This window comes from Plectrocnemia conspersa, unplaced genomic scaffold (assembly GCF_051122295.1).
Source record: "Plectrocnemia conspersa isolate PC_06_02 unplaced genomic scaffold, ASM5112229v1 ptg000003l, whole genome shotgun sequence".
NCBI lineage: Eukaryota > Metazoa > Arthropoda > Insecta > Trichoptera > Polycentropodidae > Plectrocnemia > Plectrocnemia conspersa.
The window spans coordinates 18280588-18307612 of NW_028277167.1; the positions used below are offsets into that span (position 1 = coordinate 18280588).

Here is a 27025-nt window from a genome sequence, read left to right on the forward strand (position 1 = left end):
ATATATGTATTAAGTAACAACAATTGCAATCTTTTTTTTGACTTCACTTTTAACTTCCGAGAAGCATTCGCTCTACCAGGAAGTCAAGGAAACTCGTATTACAATATTTGGGTCATTCGCATTCACAACCTTACAGCTTCCAAAGTTGCTGAGGAGAGCTTCGAGTGAGTAAAGCACCGCGTTTGAACGCGTTACAATTTCACTTTGCGAAAGAGAAAGAAAAAGAGAAAGAGAGAGGATGCCGTTCATTGGGACGTTTTGGCCAACGGATAGCCCTCTGCGGCTCACTTCATCGCCGATCGTCAAAGTGGGAGGTTGACCTCCGACGCGACAATGCACAATAATCGCGCCGGTTCAAAACAATGGCAGTGATAAAGACAGTTCGTAATTAATTTGCAAGTTAAAACGATACTGACGGTTGAACGATTTTATCGCGCGTTTTATAATAGTGTTGGTGTATGTTGGGTTATATTTGGATATTTTGGGACAACGAAATTTGGAAGGAGAAACAGAGAAAAGTAAATATTTATGTTTACATTACACCAATAATATATGTACTCTATGATGAAACACAAATAAATCGGTAAAATACTTGTTTGGCTATATTTTAAAGCAGACATTTGTTTGAATATTCTTATGTACGACTGTTATCAGGTAATTTGCTTATGTTAATTCAGGCTTTTAAATATTGAAATGCTACATAGACGAAAAATAATGCCTTAATCATGAACAATAGTTATGTTACAGTGAATATCTTTTTGTATATGTACCGTTTTAAAATTCAAAAGCCCTATTCAATGTATCGTATTTCACACACTAGGCTTTTAAATCATCTGATAACAGTCGTACATTAGTGTTATTGTGATTGATTTAGTAAATGTCTGATTTTAAATACTATTGCCTGAATTATTTTAGTACATACTATAATGATCACCTAAAGTATAAATTGGCTAAATAAAATACAAAAACTGTGTGAATTACTGTAATGAATATAATATGATCTAGATTTATCAGGTGTTTACTTTTATAACATACATGATTTATTGTCGGCTAGGTTAGCTCTCATGTGGAGAGTATAGATCGACGATTCACAATGCTCTAAATAATTAGGGCAATTCGAGTCGAGATATATTGTGTCATTCACCCAACTAATTAAGTTTAAATTGATAAATTAATACAAAACACGTTACGAATAGCTGATAAGAAACACCATATTTTGACATTCATTGATAACGGTTTAAATATATTTTTATACAACCTAAAATTTATAGTACAAATACGTTTACATTGTGTTTTATGATACAAACATAGGCATGTGAAAATTGTTATAAATTGACAATTTTACTGATGACTTTCGTACTTTAGCATAATGTGTAAAAAATTCGACTTGCGAGTTGATTTTGCAACTTTTTTGTATTTTTTTGCAGATCTAGGAACATCTGTTTGTGTGTCACATAATTTCACTTTTTAAGGAACAAAGTGTCTATGTTTTATATTATTTATCATTCTATTGATGGTATTAATTTTTTACTTTTTTAGTCTATATAAAAAAATCGTTAAATATAAACATATGTACATAAAATACATGTGCTGTCAATGCCACGTTTTTAATTATAGAATCATTATTCAAGATCAGTTACTAAACTGACTTAAAATTCCAATCACATCTACTAAGTATACAATGGTCAACTTGCCATGAATTTGCCATCACTTTCTAATGTTGTATTTTACATCACTGATGTCTCTATTTTCTTATGTGAAATAAACAATCGATTTAATGAATTTTTATACTTTCTATATGACATGAGATGATATCTTTAATATGGTTATGTTTATTTTATTTGTCAGATCCAACTAAATAAATTTCCACATTTTCCGTCGTTCGTTATGGCTGTGCCAGAAAATTGTGCAATCAGGAAAATGTTTAAAACTAATTGCAATTTAATCATAGTGAATAAATTAGGTCGTGGTAGATTCGATCAGTGCCACGAACTGCCCTGGAATTTATAAACAATAATTACATTAGATAATCGGACACTGCACTTTAATGACTCATTTATATCTAACATATTCAAGCAATACATTAATAAATTATTTTGTTATAATATGAGTTAAGCTTATAAAATAAAGTATTTTTATATTATATTTCTATATTAATACGATTTTTTACTGTATTCTATAAACATATAGTTATATTTGCAAACTTTATTTTGTTTTAAATGTGCATCTAATTATTTTTAGGAATGTTAATTTATGTGATCGTTTATATTTATTAGCAAATGTTCAAAGTTTGAAATCTGGTTGTGAATATTTAATAATTTATGGAGATGATCGTGAATATTAATTGATACGACACTAAAAAGTTCATAAGTAGTTCAACCACTTTATTCTCGTATGCATATTACATCCATCTCGTTCAGCATAACCACAAAACGAGCAGTAAACACCGATTGATCGATTGTGGCCGAGTTGCATAATAGAGCCGTGTCGTTGGTTCAGTGTTGCCGGGGACCGTTAAAACTTTCAGTTTCGTTCTGTTCTGATGACAGTGAAAGGAAGAAAGGCGCCAATGCTTCGAGTGGGCAAATTTCATTTTGCCAGCGATGATTTCATACAATTATTATATTGATTTTGACAAATTATCACCACGAACAAGTTGCTAGACGGCACTTGAACTTTCTTAACCTTTGACAATGACAATTTTGATTTATATATTTATAATCATAAACTCAACAAAAATATTCTAATCATGAATAACTAATATATTACTTACTGACTTTTCAATCTAATCAATATGATTTACTGTAAATAAATCAACGCAATTAATCAATTATGTATGTATACTATCTACAATGATATATGTACAAGATAAAATAATTACTTCAATGCTGACAACAGTTAATACCTAGAACGTAACTTTAGTTAAATATTTTACTTTATTGAGCTTAATAAAATGATAATAATTTAAATAATAAATTAACTGCAATGTGTTTAAAAGGAAAATGTACTATTATAGTGTAGTAGTTATATAATAATGTTGAAATAATAGATAAGCAATTACCATAACTATATAATAATAAAAATTGTGGACAAATAGGTTTGTTGTCTAGTATGAGAAATATTATGTGTAAATACAAAATATAACAATTTATATTGCCTCATGTTAACTACTGCGCAACGATATTATATTTATTAGATGAGAATAGAAATAAAAATTCTTTATAAAATTTTTTCAATGTGTATAATAATATAATTATATTTTTTTTATTATTTATTTATCGTGAGTCTTTCGTTGTAATATGACAAGCATTAGTTCAACAACTTCTAAGTAAGTATTGAGACACCAGACTGATATCAAACTCTTTAAATTAAATATATTTTAATAATTAGAAATTATTATTAAAATGACTCAATTTTATTTTAATTATTTACCACGATATTTTTCCATGAGATAAGGAAAATGTAGAAAAACTCAATCTGTGTTGATCAATCGGAATTATAATTATAAAAATATAGCTAATTCTAAGCTTTCAGATAGGATATACTAGGGTCAATACTAAATTCAAACTCATGTCTTTAGGTATAAGTCACTGATTTATACTACTGGTTTATCGTGCTGGAATGAGAATGTCAATATTTGTTTATATGCACGTATGTTTGAGTGCATTTTTTGTCTGTAATAAAAAAAATTGTTTTTATTAATAATTTTCTGTATAGCTAAGATGAAAAAATAAGCAAATAAACGGTTTTTCTATAAATTCAAAACAAGAGGTAAAACATTAGAAACTGCTTGTAAACTAAAGTGTGCTTTTAGTGTAATTATGGTTAAATGATTATAAAAATTCGTGCTGTGGATGAAAGCCTTAAAGATGAAGAACGCTCATACAACAATTCTAGAGCTTATATCAAAGTTAAGCTCTATTAATTCAACATAATAAAATAAAACAACTAGGAAAATTAAAAAATTCTTTTACAAATGGGTACCTCAAGAATTAAATAAAAACTTAAAACAGTTCAAAAATAGTTAGCATTTATTTTAAATGCTTAATTTAATTTCAGAATCCGTGCAGCTGCAAGTGTTCTCAATGAATTAACAAGCCATTCCCGGAAGACGGGGGCGTAGTGTACGTTTCATCCGCTTCTGCTTTATATTTCGAGAATTTTTCAATAGCGCATCCATGGACAACATCCTTGCGCCAGCTTCTCCACCACTGTTCATAGTCTGTTGCAATATAATATAATGCCATTCATAGTCTGTCGCAATATGTATTATAATCTAATAAAATTCTCACTAGTCTCAAAGGGTTAGAATCACGAAAAGCCTTTTACTCTGTTTATTGAATTTAGTATTTCAAAAAAAAAATAATGTAAGGAAAATGTGATGGGTCATAGGCAGAATTTTCTATTTTAAGTATGATATCTCACATTATCATTGAACAATATAGCTCCAAGACAGCTTAGTAACAATGACTGTTTTATGGTTAGTTTTTTATTATTGATTTTATTTTTCCCACCATATGAATCAGTTGTAAAAGTCTCGCCTCTCGTAAAAGACCGATGAATAATTTTGCCAGAATAGCACCATACTGTCATCGTATTTTTTAAGTGCAAATTCTGTATCCTTATCTCTCATGCCTATCGTAGATAAGCCTTTTAAAATCGCAGGACATAATTCTCTGCAAGAATGGTTTCCTATTGTTTCTGAGAACTAAAAAAGACGATACTTCAAATTGCCTTTCAGACAGTTTGTATGGTAGAATTTTTTCATATCACAAAGCGGTTACTGGAGAAACCTATTCTTCGAGTTTCCGAACAGTTGTTTATGAATTAGCTTTAACAGTATCTCTCAATCTTTTTCCATCAACATCCATCAAAATCAAAAATTAATATTTCTCGTAGCCTGTGCCGCATTATGTTTCAGCTTGAACTTGTACAATAAAAATGATCTTTTAAAAAAAGACAAGTTGAACTGAAAGTAAGATAAAAAAATAAATTTTAATATTTTTAATAAAGAAATGTCGTGATACTGTCAACCACCAAACGTAGAAAATTAAAAAAATATCAATGATCAAAAAGTCGGAAACTTGATTCATTTGTTTAACCTAATATTTAGTCGGTTGCTGTTAGCTACGTGGAAGTAGCTTTTACTGGTGTTAATGTGATAATCATCCACAAAATTAGGTTGATATAATATTATATATATCTTATCTCACATATGTAAATTAGGATTTCAAATATATTTTTCATTGTTCTATGTAGTTAAAAATATTTCTAGTACTAACCAGATATATTTTTAACTACATAATATTTCTGAAGCGTCGAATGAAATCATATGTATTTTTATAATAATGCCACAATTATTTCCGATTATTTTTTCGTGTAAAAATGTATGATCGTGTTAATTAAAAATAATGATTTTTATCTAAATGCATTAATAGCATCATAATCTTTAATCTTAATTGTATTGGTGTATGTACTTTTCACGCATTGTATACTTAATAATATAATGAGCCTATTATTTTTGCTGACATGTATAACAATTATATTATATCATACTTACAATAATACATCTTTATTATTCTAGCTAGAAGCAAGTTATAATTACATATTCTAAGCACGCTAATTTTTTTTAGTTACATTACCTTAATTTGATTAAAATAATAATTACATTAACAAGCTAGTAATTTATTTTAAATACAATAATTGTTTTCAAGTACAATTTCCATTCGTAAATCCCTTATCTTTTTGATAAGGGATACATTATATTTTTTACTGTATATAAAAATATCAATAATACTAAATCAAAACTATAGGAAAGATATTGAAATATATAACACAACTTTTTTACATAATAAAAGTTTTTGAACCACAGATTCAAATTTATCAAAGAGGTCACTGTAACGCCGTATGATAACGCTCGTCATAGAGCACTCTTTCAATTGTATAAATTTGTTTAACATATTATCACTCTTTGTTTTTTATTCTAGTATTTTTTATTTAATAATTTATAACATAAAATTTTTATTTTTGATATAATTTATTTAGTTATGTATTTTATTATTTATTTTTCTGAATTCAACATTAAATTCATACTGAAACCGTGCTATAACTTGATTACTTACTTCTATGACTACTAAATTAATACTATGCATAATTGATCAAATTACACTGATAAATCTATTTTTGTAAAAAATTGATTATTGTATGGACTACATAATGTTTTTTGCATTAATATGCAAATCAATCTTGACCCACGTCGCTTTGTAAAAACTGAATTTAATTATGAACGTTTGGTTGCATAACTACCTAGTTAATAAATAATGTTAAATAATAACTATAGATTTTTTTATAGCCTATATAGTATATATCTGATGGGGTCGTGGTGTCACATAGCGTTAAGATTTACATGCAAATGATCATTCGATGTCTGATGATTGCTGTATGTGCAATATTATATTATAAGCAATAATTACCACTATGATCATGTCACAAGTCACTTCCAATTATGTCGTGTACTTGACGTTGTTCTTTTTAATAGTTCAATTGCGAAAAAGAATCAGTGGAATTCAGACTGATCAGACCGATTTCCATACTGATAATATAAACTTTGCGTATATGATTAGTGTTCTTAAATATCATTAGATTGATCTACTGAATAAAATATGTATAAGTTATTGTATATACATAGTTCATTGTATGAAGTATCATATTACGTAGGAACACTTAATTTTATTTAATACATTTTTTTTATAGATCGCTGGCAAAACCCTGAAGTGTTGATATGATCAAGCCGTAGCTTTTCGAGTGTTGACTCATCAAAATCTTTCTTGACGTTTCTCAAAATCATCACTTGACAAAACAGACTTTGCGAACGTCACAAAAACGACCATGGAGAATCCAGAAGTTGTCACCAAAAAAGAAGTCCGAAGATTGACTCACTTGCCGCAAAGACCTCCGGTTGATATTGAATTTCAAGATTTGACCTATTCGGTGCCAGTTGGCAGAAAATGTGAGTAACATTTTTTACCTAAAATTTCTATACAATGATTAATGAACTTTCGTCGGAACGGATTTTTTATACACAAAGCAATTGAGCAAATTTTATTGTTAAATATTAATCCTTTGGTAAATTCCCTTTTTTATTTTAGTTATTCATACGAGCTTAATGGAATCTTAATTTTTAATGTCAAATTGCAATTGAATTAAAAATACATAATAATATGTCAATATTATAATATTGCAATCTAAATAAATTCGCATTTCTATTAATATTTCAATTAGATTGTTGTATGTTTTTACATTAATTGAATTAATTTTACATTAATTATAAAAATATTTTTGATTGGTAACACACTTTTCTACAAATATACATTTTTATTGTAATCCTAATTGTCTGTATGAATATTGTTATGTGTTTTCTACTACAAAAAAAAATACAATTTTTTTACTAAGTCTATAATGGTTACTAAAATTTAATTTATAATATGTCTTTTATATAACCTTAAGGACAATATTTAAATACATTGGTATTCATCTTCTTTCGCTACTCTGTTCACGTATTTTTCTGCATGTTATAAATGCGTGATTAGACTGTATATTTAGTTTTATCAAAATTACCATACAAAAAACATACGTTATCGATTACATTGTCATTTTATATTGACGTGACTTCTAATATTTTCTATGTCATTAGTCATAAAAAAACTTATGCCATCAGTCATAAATATGATTTAATAGTTTTTCCTGTTTTAAATACAGCGATATCATAATAGATATTAATAGCAAAAATAGCTAATTTCAATCAAATAATCAGTAAATATTTTCAATTATTTATATATATACTATTTAGAGAATAAAATAATAATAATCATTAGTGCAAAATTAATGAGCTTAAGACAAAAAATATGTAAGAAAAGTTATACACCGACTAACCTTAATTAGTTAACATTTTACTTACCAACCTAATAGCTTTGTGGTTAAAATTTTATTATGCAGATAATATGATATTTAATGTTCATATTATGCATTAACATTAGTCACAAATATTTTTAATGTTTATTTATTTTTGATTTACTTTTTAATTAAGACTTAAATCATTAAATATGCTATTAAAATTTGTGCTTAATAAATAATTTATGAAATATTACATTTATATATCTTTTACTTGCAATGCCCACATATATCCAAATAATCGTTTATTGCTGTTGTCGATATGAGTCGAAGTCTTGTTTATAACCATTATATATTTAGCAGTTCTTTGACTAAAGAATAAATGTAAAAATAATAATAAACTGCAATATTATCTCACTCTTTGCTGTCTTTTAATTTCGTCTGATGATTTTTCGCCTACTAATCTCGATTTTTGTATAAATTCGGAGATCCTTATCGCATATTTCTCTAGATTTCAAAATTCTTATCATTATCTTATGTTAAACTTTGTCAAACGGTTTCTTAAATCTTATAAAAGAAAACATATTTTAATAAACATTTCCATTAGTATCGCGACAATGTTATATCTAAAACTTATTAAATACAAATCTCTTATCTTGTTCCAATTTTTTTGCAAAAACCAATTCGGTGTATTCTGTTATGAATTATAAATAAGAATATCTTCGGCATCAGTATCTGATATTTTTTGTATTACGACAGGTAAATTTTAACCAATCAGTAAAAAAACCTCATATCAAATACCATTTATTTTTATCGAGATCATCAATACCTAAGGTTTTTTTAGTTTAAGTTTTAATGATGACCGTTTTATATGTTATTTATAAAAAATATTTATTTAATAACAAAAAGTATTTTTATTCAATAAAACATATTTAATATTATTCAATACTTGATGCTTCATTTTCTATCAATCATATTTTAATCACAGAAATAAGGGTATTATAAAACATCTTAAGATAAAACTATTTTCTTAGAAATTCAATATATATGCATATTCAATGATAACTTCTTTGATAACTACAATTTATATATTTAAGATAAATATGTACACATTTTAATTATTATTGTTTTTTTTTAATATATTTATAATTAACATATATCTCATTATTAGAAACTTGATGTTTTCCCACAATTGTTCCACTGTTAAAACACTGAAAATTCTTTCCGTCACTGCGCACGCTAACCGCGACATTTCCTCAGTTAAATTTGCACACCTGTCAAAGGCGTTTTGCAAACCGTTTGTTAAGATTATCACCTCTTTTCAATGTGCAACTGTGGGAATTGTGACTATGAATAGACACTACAAAACCTGTGCAAACAATCAGAATATTGCAAAAATGCGGTGTTATTAAACGGTTTTTAATCAAATGTTAATCAGTAAATCGATTTATTTTAATTCTTGTGAATATGAATTAGTTTTTGTAGCTTTTATACCGGTTAATTAAAAAATAATATAACAATAAAACACTTGTATACTAGTTAAATAAATAATATCTGTTTATGTACCTTTATAAATAAAATATACCTCATATAATCAATACTTGCTTTTTGTATTACAATTAGCTATCAAACTTTAATTTCCATGTGTTTTTTTTTACTGTCAACAAAACAAAACGTATTGATCCAACGCCTTTTTTGTTGCATTGTAGTTTATAAAATTCGTATGCCAAAATCGTTTTCAAACGTCACATCGTGTTTTATTTTAATGTCACCTTAATTAAATTATGGTACAAAAACTGTACAACGCAGGGAAAGCAATTAATGAAAGTTTTTAAACCAGTCATTGTGTCGAAAGAATAATGATACAATATTAGAAGTATACATTAAAATAAAACAGTATTAATACTACAGTATTAGATTTATAATAAGCATTCAATATTTGTTTCTTTATATTTTCCCACGGATGTTGCTTATGCTGAATTATTTAATACAGCACACAGTGTTTTTTAAATGTTTTGCTCGTGACATTACTACATTAAATTTTCCCACGAAAGAAGCCTGTTACTTACGAGGTGTGATCAGAAAATACGGTGAATACATTTTTATAGTAGCAACTGCTGACGCTACATCCATTTGAAGTAATAAGTCCGATAGCCTGATCCGTTGAGATGGTCAGTGTCAAGTATGAGCAAGTTGTGATTTGTAAGCCGGCTTCCAGAGCCGCAAGAGTGTAACTGATAATTTGTTTTATAAAGAAGAAAAAATCTTTATGCTATTTCTATAGCCTCTACAACATACCGTAGCTCGATCTTCTTTACAAACATTTAATCAACTGGAAATGAAATGTAATCAAAAGGTGTGCAATTCAGCAACTCTATTATTGTATAGCTTTGATTAAACACTCAACACAGCGACTTATGTTTACCTAGCAACTTTTAAGTGTACAGTGGTGCTTAGTAATATGGCTGTTGTTATGACAGCAACTCAATAGCGACAATAGGAAGTCTCGTAAGCTGCGTTTAAATATAGACCGCGCCGGACATTGCACCCAAAGAGTTTCGCTCTCGTTTCAATAATTATTTCTCGGATTTTAGATCACATAGACATGTTTATTCGAAGTCATTGACATTTGCACTGTCACTATCGATCGCAAGTGCATGTGCAACTATGGTCACGGTGTGTGGTATTAGAAGTTAGTGTGACGCGCCGTTTTGCTCGGGTGAATGCACTTCATGGACTTATATTATTAAGTTATGTTAGTAAGTGTGATTATACAACTATATACTATGAGATGGGACTTTGAGTCGTTAAATCGGAAGATTGTCGGGCTATTTATGGGTAATTGAGCATCGATTGTTTGATGTACATTATTGACCAACGATGATTGTGGTCGTTTGCAAACGCAAGGTTTGGGAATTGTGCAATGCGTGTTATTTGCTGAAACTGCTGCAATTTGTCATTGAGTGAGACCTTGAGATTTGTATGTAAATGTTATGTAATGTGAGAAAAATGTGAATCAGGGAAAAAACATCATACAATACATCAAAGTTTTCAATTAACAGTGATTCTTAATTGCATATGCTTATTGAAGCTATGTTTTATTTTATCCTGTTTTAGTTAGAAAAATATATATTTTACTTACAATAGATATTTTCTAATTTATCCAAAGAAGTACATTTTATGGTTTACTCATTCAGTTCAAGACATTATGCAGATTTGAAATAATTGTTCTCAACAATGCTTTCTTCCTCTGCGAAATCTTGTTTGAGTAGCATTTAAAAACGGAGAAAGACAAATAGAAATCTGTATAAATGATAAAATTGATTTTAAAACTATACATATCAGCACAAAACTAATTATAGCAGTATACCCCATCTTCTTTCTCTTCGGATAAGGCCTTGACACCCAATGATTTTAGTGGTTTATTACTGCTATTTACACCGACATAGTTGAGGGTCCCAACTCTGGAAAAAATCATAGCAAGAATATATTTAAATAAAGAGTAAAACCGCCCTCAAATAATGAATCTGAACTAAACTACAGTTGTTTTAGTTGTACCTATATAATATATACTGATGTATTTTAGGTATAAGTTCCTTCAGCCCATTTTTATACATATTATACAATAAATAAAAAGAGCGGAACATTGCCTTCAAAAGCACCCACTTTCTAAGTAGTAATTTCACAATAAACATTAGTATTCAAAGGAACAGATTGTAGTTTTTTGATGCGGCTCCGTTTGTGTTAAAATTTGTTTACAAATTATTGCTGAAAATATTCAACGAATGTAAATCCTTAAATGTTCTTTAAATTATATGTCAATAACAATATTTACTTGTAGGGAATTACAGTACATTGTAAAATAAAGTAGATTGCGGGAAATATAAACCTATGTATGCTAGTCATATATAAATTAGGTCATTGAATTGAGAAAAATACACACGATTAAACCACAACTGCGAAAGTGATATCTTGCTTTATTTTAATTGACGTTGATAACTAATAGATGCCTGGTCTTAATCATACTATTCAATTAGATTGTACAATAATAAATTATATGATTAAACTATAAAATAATTCGTCTTACAGATATTTTTCAGGAAATACTACTGAAATTGATTCTAGGAAACAGGAGGATAATGTTAGCTTTACAGATTTTCATAAAGATGATTGTGTATTTCTGTGAATTAAGAAAGATACTTTAAAAATATATATAAAATATTTAATTTTATAATGGGAAATACACAGCACAAAGGTTCTTGAAATAAGCAGGATAAAATCAACTTTATGTGTATTTATGTAATTAAATATTTCTTTGAACTTCAGGTTTAAGGAACTTTTAACATTATATTATAATATCGAGTTGATCATTTAACAGTTACTTGTGGTGCAAATCATTGTTCATAACAAATCGTATTTTTTCAGTGTATAAGTATATATTTTATGTTATTAAATGTCGTGATTTTTTTATAATAATTATACTGTAAAAATAATGTCAAACTCAAAACTATTATTGCAATTTAATTTTTTGTGGTACTCGTTTATCATTCCACAGTGTTAAAACTCAAGGTTTTACATTCGTTAACTATTTAATATTTATATAAATTAATCTTACACATGACGCAGAATATCTTGAAAGAATAAAAACAGTGACAGTGATGATGCTTTACATTATGTACTTGAAATGTTTTATATGAAGTTAAACATAAATATTTTATACACTATTATAAATAACATAAGCAAATATAGTATATAAATCATATTTCAATTACATTCAATTAGTTACCATACGACTTAACAACTATTAAACATTTTGCCCCTATTGTGCAATAATTTTCTTTTGTAGATTAACCTTATTTTATGAGGAGCTAATATTTAAAATCAAATAAAACTATAAAACTAATATCTTTCATAATTTCTATCTTAAAAGAAAAATAGAATAAATAAAGAGAATAAATATTAGGTGGACCAAAAAGTAATCAAAATTTTTGTTTGCTTGCAGAAAACATTAATTTGCAAGATCATATTAAATACTTATTTAAAAAAAATCCATCATTATTAATGACCTTTTGACAACGTGTTGTCAAATTTTCAATTCACTTTTGGTTTTTAAATTAAAAACTTTTCTAAAATTTTTTTATTTCGCCAACATTTTAATTTTTTTTCGTAACGAATATTCTATTGACCTAAATAGATGGTTATCATACATTGCAAAATCTGGTAAATGTGGGGGATGGGGTAAAACTTCCAACTCAACCCCCCCTTTTTCTCTTGAGTCAACTTTACAGCATGAGGCCTCGCGTTGTCATGATGCAAAATTCTTGGCTTATTATTGATCAAAAAAGATTATTTCTTTTAAATGTCATGTTTTAATCGTTTGAGTTGTTTTAAAGCAACTCATAGTGTATCACTCCAGAGAAATCCCATCATACACATAAAAATACCTTCTTTATTGTTAGGGGGTGGAAGAGGGGTTGGAACAGGTACTTGCTCGGAAGAAAGCCGTTGTTTTTTCATACAGGATTATTAGATAGCACCCACTTCTCATCTCCAGTTACAAATACGTACTAAAAATGGGTCAACTTCATAACGGGATAAGGAATGCACAGATGGTCGAGCGCTGTTGCCGATAATTCATGCGGGACCCAAATTCCTTGTTTATGGTCCTTTCTCAAACGGCGTAGGTGATCCTGGACTGTAGACCATGGACAACCATTCTTTGTTGATAACTCTTTTACAGTCTGACGAGGATCTGACTCCACCATTGATTTCAAGACATCGTCGTCTAATTTTTGAGGTCGTCCTTTTCGAGAAATGTCTTTGAGGTCGTTATTTTCATTTTTATTTTTTTAAAATAATTTATCAAATTAATGGTAGTATTTAAGATTGTAATTTATAATAAGTTCGTAGAATTACTTTAAATTAGATTTTTACACCAATAATATATTCGCAGACACGAATATTAATATTATATTTTCTAGGGGTAGTAAATTTTAAAATGCGTTATCACAATAGCGTTAAGGAAATCCCAGCATCTTAGAAGCTTTACTGTATATATTTTATTTATGCTTATAGAACAAATTACCAGCTTGAACTATGATAACCTAATTGCAGCTAATAACAACTATGTACAGGTATTTTAAAATAATTGTCACTCAAGTTCCACAGTAGCAATTAGTGCTCTCAAAGGGCGTGTTAGCTCCAATCATATTACATTTAGCTCGTTTAATCAGTAAGTTGTTCAATTGGATCATAATCTAAGGTCGTTTGATTAATTTTATTGAAATATCTCCGTTCTAGGACGGCGGTCATTTCGCAAATGCACTTGAAGTGCATTGTGCGCGATTACTACTAGTACTTGCTTGCCCAAGAAGCAGTTGGAAACGTCCATGACTTCGAATCTGGAAAACTGCATGTCTTTCACATCGTAGGCTGAAACAGCTTTTCGATCCTAGACGATGTCAAGGCGATCTAAACTTGCGCAACACTATCAAGAGAGTCATCTGTGTCTATCTGCAGATGCTCCGATTTAGTACTTTTTCATCAGTCGCGTCGCAAATAAGTTGTTCTCTTTGTTGTGGCGTGACTAATCGTACGTTGCTTCCAAAATTCAATCGAATGGAATGAAAAAGAGATTCGATTTGAAAAGAGAGATACCGTTATAAAATATATTTTATTTTTAGTAACGGGTTTTATTTTATGTAGACCAAGCGACATGCAAAAACTCTATAAGAGAATTTATTTTATATACATATGTATGTATACCTTCCAAGTGATTATTGTAAAGGTATATATATTGGTAAAAATAATATTCGTAGTAAAGTATCTATTACAATTTTTTTACACTTTTAATTTATTATTTTATATGTAAAATTACACGCTGATTAAAAATGTTATCCTATATTTTTTTATAATCACGTTTGCCCTGAAAAACGCAATTAAAAAAATTTATCTGCATTTTTATGGTTATGAATAATATATTTTTTTATTTCTTAATAAATTTTAATAAACTGCATTTTAAAAAAAAAGGTTTGCAATTTTGTGTATATTGCTATTTAAAATCATTGATTACAATGTGAAAACAATATGCATTATTAATAAAGCAAAATCAAAAGTTGAATATTGAAAATGGTAAATCACTTATTGTAAATACGCATTGACCGCGAAAAAACACTTATCGCACACAAGCGAAATAAAACAAAATTAAATTAATCTTTACATGTGCATTAGTAAGTGACGATAATAAACTCGCGATTACCATCCTCACATATAGCAAAAATGGCCGTTCGGTATCCTTAAAAAAATCTATTGTATTGACAGCAGGTAAATTAACAAGTACAGTGTTACCAAGTCTACTGGTTCAACCTTCATGTAACAATTTTTAGAAAAAGGGCGACGGAAATAAATAAATCGAATTTTGTTTCTAAATCGTCGGAGTTATTGCATGCGTGGAGAAGAGTCAGAGCAAAGGAACCTCCTCCATCTTGACCAAGCGTAAACAAGCGTATACAAAGCACACATGACTCCCGATTTGAATAAACGAGAATTTCATTATTATTATTTTATTAATTTATTTGGCTAGTTTTTACATTTCCAGATCTCTTTGCGAGGCGAAATTTCCTTATAGTTTATAATGAGTGTTATAGAGAAGCGTTTTAATCAAAAATGCTTCTGTATAGGACCTGAGAGTAACATTAGAGCAGAGAAGGAGAATTAGAATGCATATAAATGTTTGTGATAAGACATCGAGGGTGCTCAGCTATGTTATACGGAGCGCGTGCAGCTTTGGTGCTAAATTTGATTTAAATTACTTGACTTATACTCGATTTAAAACTATTTTTTTGCACAAAATTCAATGATTTTATTTATATTTAAATTATATAAAATGTTATTGTTATTAATACGGATAATATGCCATATTATATTTTTGGCATTTAATTAACTAATATATAATGAATAGCAATTAAACAACTTATGACGAAAAATATAAGCTTAGCACTTAGTTTACAACCTATTAATCAATATAATATACTTATTTTAAGGAAAACAACTATATACTATTTATATGTTTATATTATGAGGTTTTTTATTAGGTATAATTTAATGAGATTTTCTACGAACACTCCATAGTATCGTAGTTATATTATCTAAAGAACAATATTTTAATAACACGTTTTGCTAAAGGTTAATACATTTTATGCGCCTAACGAGAATATAATTGAGCATTAGTATTATTTATAAGTTAAAATCTGCGTGTTAATTAATGTGCGTAAATGGTTTCAATTAAGTTGATATAACATAACCATTGCATTATAATTGCACAGTATATAATTTACTTTGTACACAATTCTAAATTTACTTATTGTCTACATGTTTTTCGTGTCCATCGCGTGAACAAATTACCCAACACAATAGAGCAATAATTGAGTGAGTAAAATAAGTACATGGCATGTTTAAAAAAAGCATACAACTCAATATGTATGTTTGTGTGTTACTGTGGCTAGAGATTGCAATATTGTTTCCCGGTGTACCAAAATACCGGTATTTTTGTAGGCATTTCACCGGCGATTTAGAACTATGTATTTTTTTCAAATACTGTACTATTAAAAACTAACCGCAAAAGGTATACCTCCATAATTTTTAAATTAGATACTAGATATGCAAAAGTACATTTTATTTATATTTACATATACACGTTTCTTTAAGCTGTCCTGGTAAATTAATAAAATACTTTTCATTTATATGTTTTAAAGAGCTGCTTTCCAAATTATTAATTATTATTCGTAATTTACCTATAAACATCACTATACGAATTTCCCCTTCTTGTAATAATGCGCCATTTGCAACAGTAATTATTATTGGAATTAATAGAGTACTATTTTTTCAAGTTTACCGTAACAATAGTTATTAAATTGTATCAATTATCCATGAATACTGCGGATAATTGCTTAATGAACTTATGTACATTTTATTATTCGTTAAATACTTAAGGACAAACACTCACAATATTACAATGTATCAATATTTTTATTTGAGTTTGTAACTATGTATTAAAAGTTACGGTCACTAATAAAACATGCTTTATTGAGACCATAGACTATTATTAAAATATTAAAAATATTATATATAATTGTGTTTTTGATACTTCCGCAAGTTTTCTTTTAAAATATATTTAGAAGCTTTCCTTTAAAATAAAGTAGAACATGTATCAAAAAAATTATGATTACACTAAGCTATAATGCTTCTGTGATAAAATCGCACTAGTAGAAATTTATATTATATTTCTACAAAATTAATTAAAATAATTTATGTTGTATTAGCACTTTAATGTCTTATTTACAGCTTTATTTATATGCTATTGAGTTATGTTAAGAAATCAGTATTAATTACGTACAAAAAAATAATTCCATATTTTGAAAAAAATATGTATGATATGTGATAAATCTACTTAATGATTTATATCGAAGAAATGCGGAAGATGTGAAAATATCCGCACGGAAAACTTGCTTTAAACCGGAACTGTCGTAAAACTTGATTTGTAAAATACACGCTGATAATATAATTAATATAGTATATCAATAAATTAATTAAATATAATTAATTAGATATCATATATAATATATATATTACTTAATATGTAATTATAAAATACAACAAAATTTAAGCTCTTATATTTTTGAAATAAAACGTTTTTTTATTCCACTCAGAAAAGTCACCGAATTTTCAACTTTGCTTTTTTTCTAATGATTTATAGAATAATTAGGACATTTTAGAAATCATTGAAATTGTTTATTAAAAAATGCTAGATTAGTATGTTTTCCATCTATTAAGAAATAAGTGTAAATACTAAAATAAAATATTGCCTTATTTAAGCTATTGTTACAGACTTATTTTAAAAGGAAACTTAAAATGTTTAATGATTTATTGTTAAAGAAAAATACTACAACTATTTTAATATCTATAATAAATTATCATACATTTAGTTTTATTTGCATCTATTAAAGTATGTAAAATATATTATTCTTTAACCAGTTTTACATTGAAATTAATTTGTTATTTAAATTAAAATATATTTTTTTTAGCACTTTCGCTGATACATAAAACTGTTTTCACATTTCTAATAATGTCATTCATATATTTTTTATGTATTATAAATAATAATGGACCGAAGTCCAAAACTTGCAGTACGCTATGATATACAACTTCACTTATATCTTGATTTTCTAGTTTTTTTAACATATTACATACGAAAAATACTTATCCACAACATTTATATATTTATTGTTTATCTCCCATTGCAATTTGACAAGCGTTAGCCCAATATGTTACAACGGTATTCATATAATCAACAACTACTGCAGTAAGGATACCAGACTGAAATTAGTCTGTAAATCTAACATAGTGATGTTGTTTTTTGTACTTTCGTTGTATTGTTAATACGTGTACATTTACAATGAAACAAAGAAAAATCAACAAAAAAGTAAAGACATATATAGCATTAATATACAACATTTTAACTGTTTATTGCACAACACTAATCTGCAATGTTTGCAAAAACTCACTTTCATAACGTTACGGTTTCAGTGGAAAATTGTTCGCCCTTGTGCGTACAAGCAATGATTAAGTTGTTCTTATTGAATTTCATAACTATTAATTCGTACATGCAAGAAAATAAAAAAAATCCAATCACGTTTTCTATTTTAGAAATCACGTAAGTTTTAACTGTAGTAAACTTTGAACTCTTCATACACTCCCTTTTCTCTATAAAAATTCTACACGAGTTCCATTCAAAACAATCGCAAAACCAATGACTATAATAATCTCATTTTTACTGATAGATCATTGACATTCGATTGTAAATTAATAGCATGTTGAAATGTTTTGTTACATAAAAAGTTAACTTAAACATATTTTTGTAAACATTTATCCCAGCCTTGAACTCATACTTGAATGCTATAATGGAAAATGTAATCCATGTAAATTTATTTAATGTATGTATGAGTTTATAAGACCACGTTTACCTTTTATTACATAAAAATACAGTTGTTAATGACTACTTTTAAAGAAAAAGTAATTTTAGATTTTCTTTTCTCGAAAAATGTAAACGTTTTTGTATAAATACCATATTTTTCTAATGATGTTTATTTATTAAAATTTATTTTTTGCCATTTATTAAATCAACATTTCTACTTTTTTTATTAAAAATTAATTATCCAATTCGAAATTGTTTGTCATTTTTTGATGTAATGACAAATTACTCAATTAGAAATTAGCGTACGTAATTGTGACTCATTTTGCGATTGTTAGCCGTATTCAGAACGTGTGCATCGCTGACCTTGCAACTTTATTAAACTTGCAAAAAATGACACAATTTTCAATAGAAGCGATTTTCAATCGTGTATGTCTTGATTGCATGTTTCCTAGAGTATTTTCAAAAGAAAATGCTTCAGTATTGAACTCAAGGTACGAAATTAATATACAAAAGCATTTATAATTAAATGGTGAAATATACATAAATGTAATATAAGAACCAAATCAGGGATCGGCAACGAACGACCCGCAGTCCCCAAACAATGTATAATATAATGTTCATTTGGCAGTTTCCTTTGAATGAAATGGCTGATACATAAAATATGCTCAAATTTTTTTGCTGTCCAACAAACATTTTTTTAGTAAATTAAGAGCTTATGAGTAAAATATACAAAAGTCCCTATCTACTGAAACTTAGTGTAGATCTCGAAAATCTAGTACACGAAAGAAGATAGCGGAGATACTAGAAGATATGTATCAGCAAAAAAAGGCGTTCTGCATTTACTTTTGCGCCTAAATCTATTAATATTTTGTATATCTTCTATCACTCAGTGTGTAGTTACGAAATTTTATAAAACGATTATTCAATGAAAATATGCTAGACATGTTTTTAATTTACAAAATAACCTTGCAAATATTTTAAAAATATTTCAAAATAATAGGATAATCAAAATAAAAAATATCTTGTATAAAGACATATAAACTTATTATTTATAGATTTGAGGGGGGTGGGTGTTATTGGTGAATATGTAGTGGCATTAAGACACATGTTAGCCGTTGTAGAAAATTTATTTACATTTTAAGTTTATATCGTGAGGCCCGATCGGCACGTCCTTCCGTCGCGTCGCAAACGAGTAATTCTTAGTGGTGGTGGTGATGGTGGCTGCTGCGTTGGTAGTCGGTTGCCAACTGTATTCTCTTCCTCCTATTTCATTTAAAAAATGATGAATTTATTATTCAACAATATAAATATTCACTTTTTAAACATGTTCCAAAAAACAAATATTTATTATTATGTGGTGCAAAAGCACCGTAAGTTTTTTTTTAATATTCTATATTATTTTATAGTCATCTTGGACACAGTTATATTATAAATGCTTTTAAAATTATTAAGTAATATCATAATTACAATTATTTAATTAATATGTCATTCCAATTATCCATATTTTTATTGCGCATTTAAATATAATACAAAGATATGCTATTAAAGGCAGCTATTATCTTAATGATTGTAAATATCTAAATTGTTTATCACCGGTATATTATTTTCAGTATAGTATACTAACAATAAGTCAATTAAAATATATAAAATCTGTATTTAAATATAATTGAGTGTTAGTGTTAATTTAATTTGTGTATATCCTCAAAATTATTAAAGGGATTTTAATATAATATCTTATTTGTAACATTTATTAACATATATTTTTTGTAGCTTCAAAAATAATATTGAGGAGCATCAGTGGAATCTTCAGATCTGGTCAATTAACAGCCATATTAGGACCCTCTGGTGCTGGAAAATCGACACTACTGAATATTCTGGCAGGCTATAAGTAAGTGTATAAATATTATGACCAAAATTCTTAATAAAATACTATATGTATATGTGCTAAATATACTTTACGGTGTGAATGAATTCACATCAAAGGTAAACCTTTCAACATGAAACATTTCATGAGAATAACATAAAAATGTTATTTGTAAAGGACTAGAATATAATTTGTTTGCGAAGAACAATATGTTTTTTAATATCCTTTGCAAATATTAAAAGTTCAATCACTCCATAGATATGTTTTTTGCGTTTGTGAAAATATTTGGCCTTGCGCAGTATTTTTGCTTTGTAACTATAAATATTGACTTTCTACGAGCTGAACATGGTTATGCTTTGTGGATTTTTTTGTCACGTGTTTCATTCAATACTATGTAAAACAATATAACGAATTTTATATTCTTCCTTTTACGGAGCGAAAATTTCCAATTCAATTAATAACCTTTGACATGGTTGTGTTTAACTTAATAGCTACTTTAAATATACCAAAAAGGAATGAAAGCAATATTGAAATTAACCTTTTGATTGCATACTAGTTTACATGATGATATTTGCCACAAAAATAAGATAACTAAAATAGATTGTTTTCTAAAACTTATTTAAGCAATAGGTGAGAGTAAATCTGTCAGAAAATAGCTAAATACATGCTAGTATTATTAAATGCTTGTTTTACTTCTTTATGTATGCCAAAGATTGACCATCACTGACGATCCTAAAGCAAATAGACCATTCATCTAAATGTGTCTCTACATAATCATCCAAATATGGAAATCCTATGGAATTCAAAATTAACTTGTTCTTGTGAATTTAACTCAAAACTAAAATGCTAATGACTAACAATAAATAAAGGCAAGATCCTTACAACTAAAGGATATGAAATCAATGTAATCTTATTTTTTGTGCTACTAAAAACTTACTTTGACTAAACCCTACATCAGAAGGAAGAAAAAAATAACATTGAATTACGCAGTGAAAATTGTGTTTATATAGCACGTCTAAAGCGCTAAAAAAACACTCAATCTTTGACTAACGATCTGTACCTGGTCGACGGGCTAGTGGTTATCCCTCGTCGATTGACCCCGAGAGTCAGCTTATATCTGAACCACAATCAGTCAACTGATTCTTCTAACCTAAATAATAATAAGGAACTTAATATGATTTTTAATATTTTGTCAAAGCAAATGTATTGAAAAATATTTCATATAAATGGTACTTTAAGGGTGGCAGAAAAATAATTGTTTTTATATAGAACAACAATATTTTTATTCTAATACCAGTTCATAAATATTAATGATTGAACTATTTGTATTTGTATCTATTAAGATATTATATTATATTTTTGATGGATAATGTTGTTTAAATTTTTTTTGCCAATTTATTTTACTTTTATGTATTCTTCATTGTTTTTTTGATGGGTACAATATAAGTAGATTTTTTAATTATCAGGAATAAAAATACATAAAAATATAAGTATCACATTCAATAGATTTGTTCATATAATTTTCCTAGAACCACTCAAACCGTTTAAGACAGATGTTACGTATATTTTTACCTAAATTAAATAAATAGGAATCACTGTGAAAACAATTTTTATGCACATAACAAATATTTTTAAAACTAAATTGCACATATTTATCTTATTTTTAGCTACTCAATATATACTGAGAAATAGTTATTTTACAATTTGTTATGAATATATCTGATATTTATTCTAAGAAATTATTTTTTGTTATACAAATTTACAGATGCTTTAGTGCAACAGGTCAAATTTACACAAATGGTTCACCGAGAGACATTAAAAGATTTAGAAAGATAAGCAGATACATCATGCAAGAAGACCTAACACAACCAAGAATCACCGTTCACGAATCAATGATGATAGCGGCTGATTTAAAGCTTGGATCTGATTTGGATAGAGCTAAAAAACTAGTAGTTGTAAGTTACATTTATTTATTTGCATACATAATGATATAAAAATGAGAGACAACAATAATATGCTACATCTTTAACTATATTGGTAACTTTTAGGTAAGCGAAATCTTAGATATGCTCCGTTTAACTAAAGCGAGAGACACCATCACTGCGCAGCTATCGGGTGGAGAGAGGAAACGACTTTCAATCGCATTGGAACTTGTAAACAATCCACCTGTTATATTCTTAGATGAACCAACAACGTAATGCATATATTCCTTGACAAATATTGAATGTTTTTAGTAGTTAATAATATTTGCTTTTTTTCAGCGGTCTCGATGATCTATCATCGTCTCAATGCATATCGCTATTGAAACAAATAGCTCAAGGCGGTCGTACAGTTATATGTTCAATACACACACCTTCTGCTCGTTTATTTGCAATGTTTGATCATGTGTATATTGTGGCAGCTGGACAATGTGTCTATCAAGGATATGGCGGTCATATAGTGGAATTCTTGAACGGAATCGGTCTACCATGTCCTCTGCATTACAATCCTGCTGATTTCGGTATGTAATAATTTATGTATTACTTATAGCATTTAAAAATCATTGAAAATTCGTAATTGTATGTAATGTTTGAACATAATATCAGACAAATCTAAGATATATTTTGCCTTACTGTGCAGCCGTGCACCGTCTGCAGAAACTTTTTTCCGTTGGTCGCCTTTTTGAGTTGTTCAAAGATGTGAGAAATCCCAACTATTGTCATAAAGTTCACATCATCTTTGATTTTGGTGATGAGGCTATTTAAGTTAGCTCAACCTAAGTCACTTCTTGCTCACTTTCTTAGTTTTCGACTGACGTTATTGAATTCAAGTTTCGTCTACAGTAACAATTATTCTTAGGAAGTGATCACATTCTGCTTCAAAACACTACAGTTCCACAAAGTATCTTTGTGGAACTGCAGCGCTTTGCCTTCAAACACTAATCACTATATTTATGCAAACTGTGAAATGATCATTGTTTAATAATAACAAAAAATAGGTTTGTGTCATCTTAATGAGTTATCATCTGATGAGTTGAAAATAATTATAAATAGATATTGTCCAATTTGTATAAATGCAATTTACATACAAGTAATTTTTGTTTTAGTTATTGAAGTATCCAGCGGTGAATATGGTGATTATGTTGAAAAAATGGTAACGGCCGTCGATAACGGAAGATTAGAGAAATGGGAGCCGATGCAAAGTGACGAAGTAAGAGGTGAGAGAAACAATGGACCTGCACACCATGATAACTCTTTATTAGAGCTGCAAGTCGAACCTGCTTCAAGCCGTACACATCAATACAAATATAGAAGTACTGCTTGGGAGCAATTCAAAGTTTTATTGTACAGGATGATGTTACAAACGTGGAGGAATGCTGTAAGTTTACCAATATCTTTACTTATATAAAATATGTAGAATATTAACTATTATTGTTATTTTTAGGCATACTTTTGGCTTAAAATATCATTACACATATTCCTAGGACTGATAATTGGATTTTTATACTTTCAAATGGGTGATGATGGTTCTAAGACTATATTTAATTTTGGTTTTTGTTACGCGTGTCTGATAGCTTTAATGTATGTTCCAATGTTACCAATTTTATTATCATGTAAGTATTTTTAATGTTAAATATAAGTTTGTGAAAGACCCATGGCAAGAATTTATAAATTGCAATAATATTATAAATCTATTCTTATAACATGATAAGTGATAGTTCAATGCGTTACACCAGGGTACTAAAGTTTTCAGATTATTTGATCAAAGTAATCTATTTATGGCGTTTTTGTTTGCTTAATAACATTTTTTAGGCAAAATTTCCATGTCATTGTTGTGTCTAAACGTGTAAGAAGGATTATTCAGACCGGCAGACAATACATTATTACGAGCACCCCTAAAATGTTTATACGAAGTATATAGAAATACACTCATGCTAAATGCAACTTCATCACGAGGTGTATTAAAGGGGGCGTGAATCTCTCCTTTAACTTAATTGGCCAAAATAAACTTTTTTACCATTCAGCAAATCTGCTAATATCATTTGTATAAATGTGCTCTTTTCACAAGCAGTGCCCCGAACACCAATTTTCTACTCCAGAAAGTTTTGCCATGGGTTCTTCATATACTGTATTATTTAATTATATAATTCTATATTTTTTATTTTATTATAGTCCCATCGGAAGTACAACTCCTAAAACGAGAATACTTCAATAGATGGTACGGCTTAAAACCGTACTTTGCAGCCACAACTGTAGCTAGAATGCCCGTACAAATATTGATGTCCAGCATATACATAATTATGACATATCTAATAACTGGACAACCACTGGACTTTTTAAGATTTGCTATGTTCTTTTCTGTATTGGTGTTGGTTGCACTTATATCTGAGACATTAGCTATAATTATTTCTTCAACTTTAAATATTGTAGTAAGTATTATTTTATATATTTAAAAGTCACAGATATTGCTGAAAAAAGAAATATAAATCCATATGAAACATTATTGCAAGCCCACAACTTCATGTGGTCTACGGTACTGCTTTAATAATGACCTTTATGAAAGCATTTAGTTTGTCCTTATTACATAGCTTAGATCTGTTAACTACTTGCTTACAATATCTCTATAAATAACAGGCATGAGCAGTTTGATTTGGTGATTTTAGACACCAAATGTGCATAATGTTCCATAAGATGATTTTTTCAACCTAAGACTTGATTTACTTATTTTAGATATACAAGTATAGATTGTAGAAGCTTCTTGTAATACCGTCACTGACATTATGCCATTAATTTATCATGGAAAAATACAAATTAATACAAGCATGTATTGAATTGCATTCCCAGTGTTGTATCTTTCTTGTATGTTACACCTATATGATCTGGAAAGTCTCTACAGCTGTTAGTTAAAACAATTGATGATGGCAATATTTAACAATTAGTAATTATACTGATTTTGTGCATATAGTTGTCGTTTTTCATTTAGTATTTAACGACCTTTTCAAAGATCGTGCTGAGAAGAAGAGCATGCAAGAGCATTGCCTTATCAAAGGTCAGCTTAAAATCTGTAAAAATATGGTACGAAGTGCTTCCTCATAAATACTATTAATAGTTCTCAATAATTAAAGTGAGAACAAAAATAGTAATTTAATCCCTAATAACTCTCACACATAAGAGGATCGCCTTTCTTACGAATATGTCGTATTAGTCTTATGGCACTACTTTTTTATTCATCTGAATTTATTATATGTATTTAGTGAAAGAACTCATTTCTACCATATTTAAAGAACTCTAGGAGCTAAAATTCCGTCACTTCTAGTAGGGTATTATGAAATTTTTTCTACACAAGCATCTATATAACTAAAAAATAACTTAAACTTGTCTTTAAAATTTTTCAATAAGACCAGTACTGATATACGGGCGTGATACGTACATCAGTATTGGTGCTTCGGACATTACTCAAAGTCTGCAAAGCGGTTAACTTTTAATAAACTGTAACAAATTTCTTTTGGTAGCAACTTTCGTCCCTTATTAACATATTATTATAATTTAAATAATTATCTAATTTATTTCGTTATTTTAACAGAATAGTGTATTTACGGGTCCAGCGTTATCGGTGCCATTGATGCTGCTAGCTGTTTATGGTATCGGATCCGGAGATCTTCCCGTGCCATTGCATTGGAGATTGGCCATGTATTGCAGTTATCTCCGATATGGATTAGAAGGATTAGTCACAGCCATTTACGGAACTGGACGTCTAGATCTTGATTGTCCAGAAGACGAGGTGTATTGCGAATATAAAAGTCCGACTTATTTCATCAAGATGATGGGAATGAAAGATGCGTCCTTTGCGTTTGATGTTTCAATGCTAGCTTTCTTCTTAGTAGCGTTTAATGCTGTTGGATATTATTTGTTAAGGCAGCGTCTCTCTCCGAACAGGACGTTCAAAGCTTTAAAGTACATCGGAAGATTTGTCAAGTCCCACATGAACATGTCTCATTAATCTTCTGTTGAAATGTGAATATTATTATTTATTAAATATGTTTTAAGTTAAAATTATGTAATTATAAAGCAAAGATTTTATAATTTTTTTTAATGATGTTCCATTGAATAAATATAATTTTAATACTATGTGATGCTATTAAGTTTATAAATGTATTTTTTAGAAAATTTTATTAAATTTATGATTATTTGTAGTTCATGCTACAATTTTATACAGGTAGTTGAACGTTCATTTTAATTATTTTATTATTTCGTTATTTTGTAACAATGACACTTGATTATAAAAAAATATTTTTATAATTATAATAAATAAGTAACAAA

At 28.3% G+C, this 27025-nt stretch overlaps 1 protein-coding gene across 1 annotated transcript; it reads left to right on the plus strand.

Moving 5' to 3' along the window:
* The first annotated feature begins 284 nt into the window (after positions 1-284).
* LOC148236845 (ATP-binding cassette sub-family G member 4-like) lies at positions 285-27025 on the plus strand. Its single transcript, XM_088183253.1, has 10 exons — positions 285-518; positions 6754-7009; positions 20633-20750; positions 22492-22681; positions 22775-22920; positions 22988-23226; positions 23812-24083; positions 24150-24318; positions 24878-25134; positions 26289-27025. Exons 2-10 carry the CDS (start codon positions 6889-6891, stop codon positions 26703-26705), a joined length of 1929 nt encoding a protein of 642 aa, XP_088039379.1. The 5' UTR covers positions 285-518; positions 6754-6888; the 3' UTR covers positions 26706-27025.

Bases quoted from the DNA above. Each gene is read 5' to 3' on its own strand.
- LOC148236845 (XM_088183253.1), top strand. From the start codon at position 6,889: ATGGAGAATCCAGAAGTTGTCACCAAAAAAGAAGTCCGAAGATTGACT. The intron at 20,751-22,491 runs GTAAGTGTATAA...ACAAATTTACAG, and splicing joins AATATTCTGGCAGGCTATAA to ATGCTTTAGTGCAACAGGTC. The intron at 25,135-26,288 runs GTAAGTATTATT...TTATTTTAACAG, and splicing joins CTTCAACTTTAAATATTGTA to AATAGTGTATTTACGGGTCC.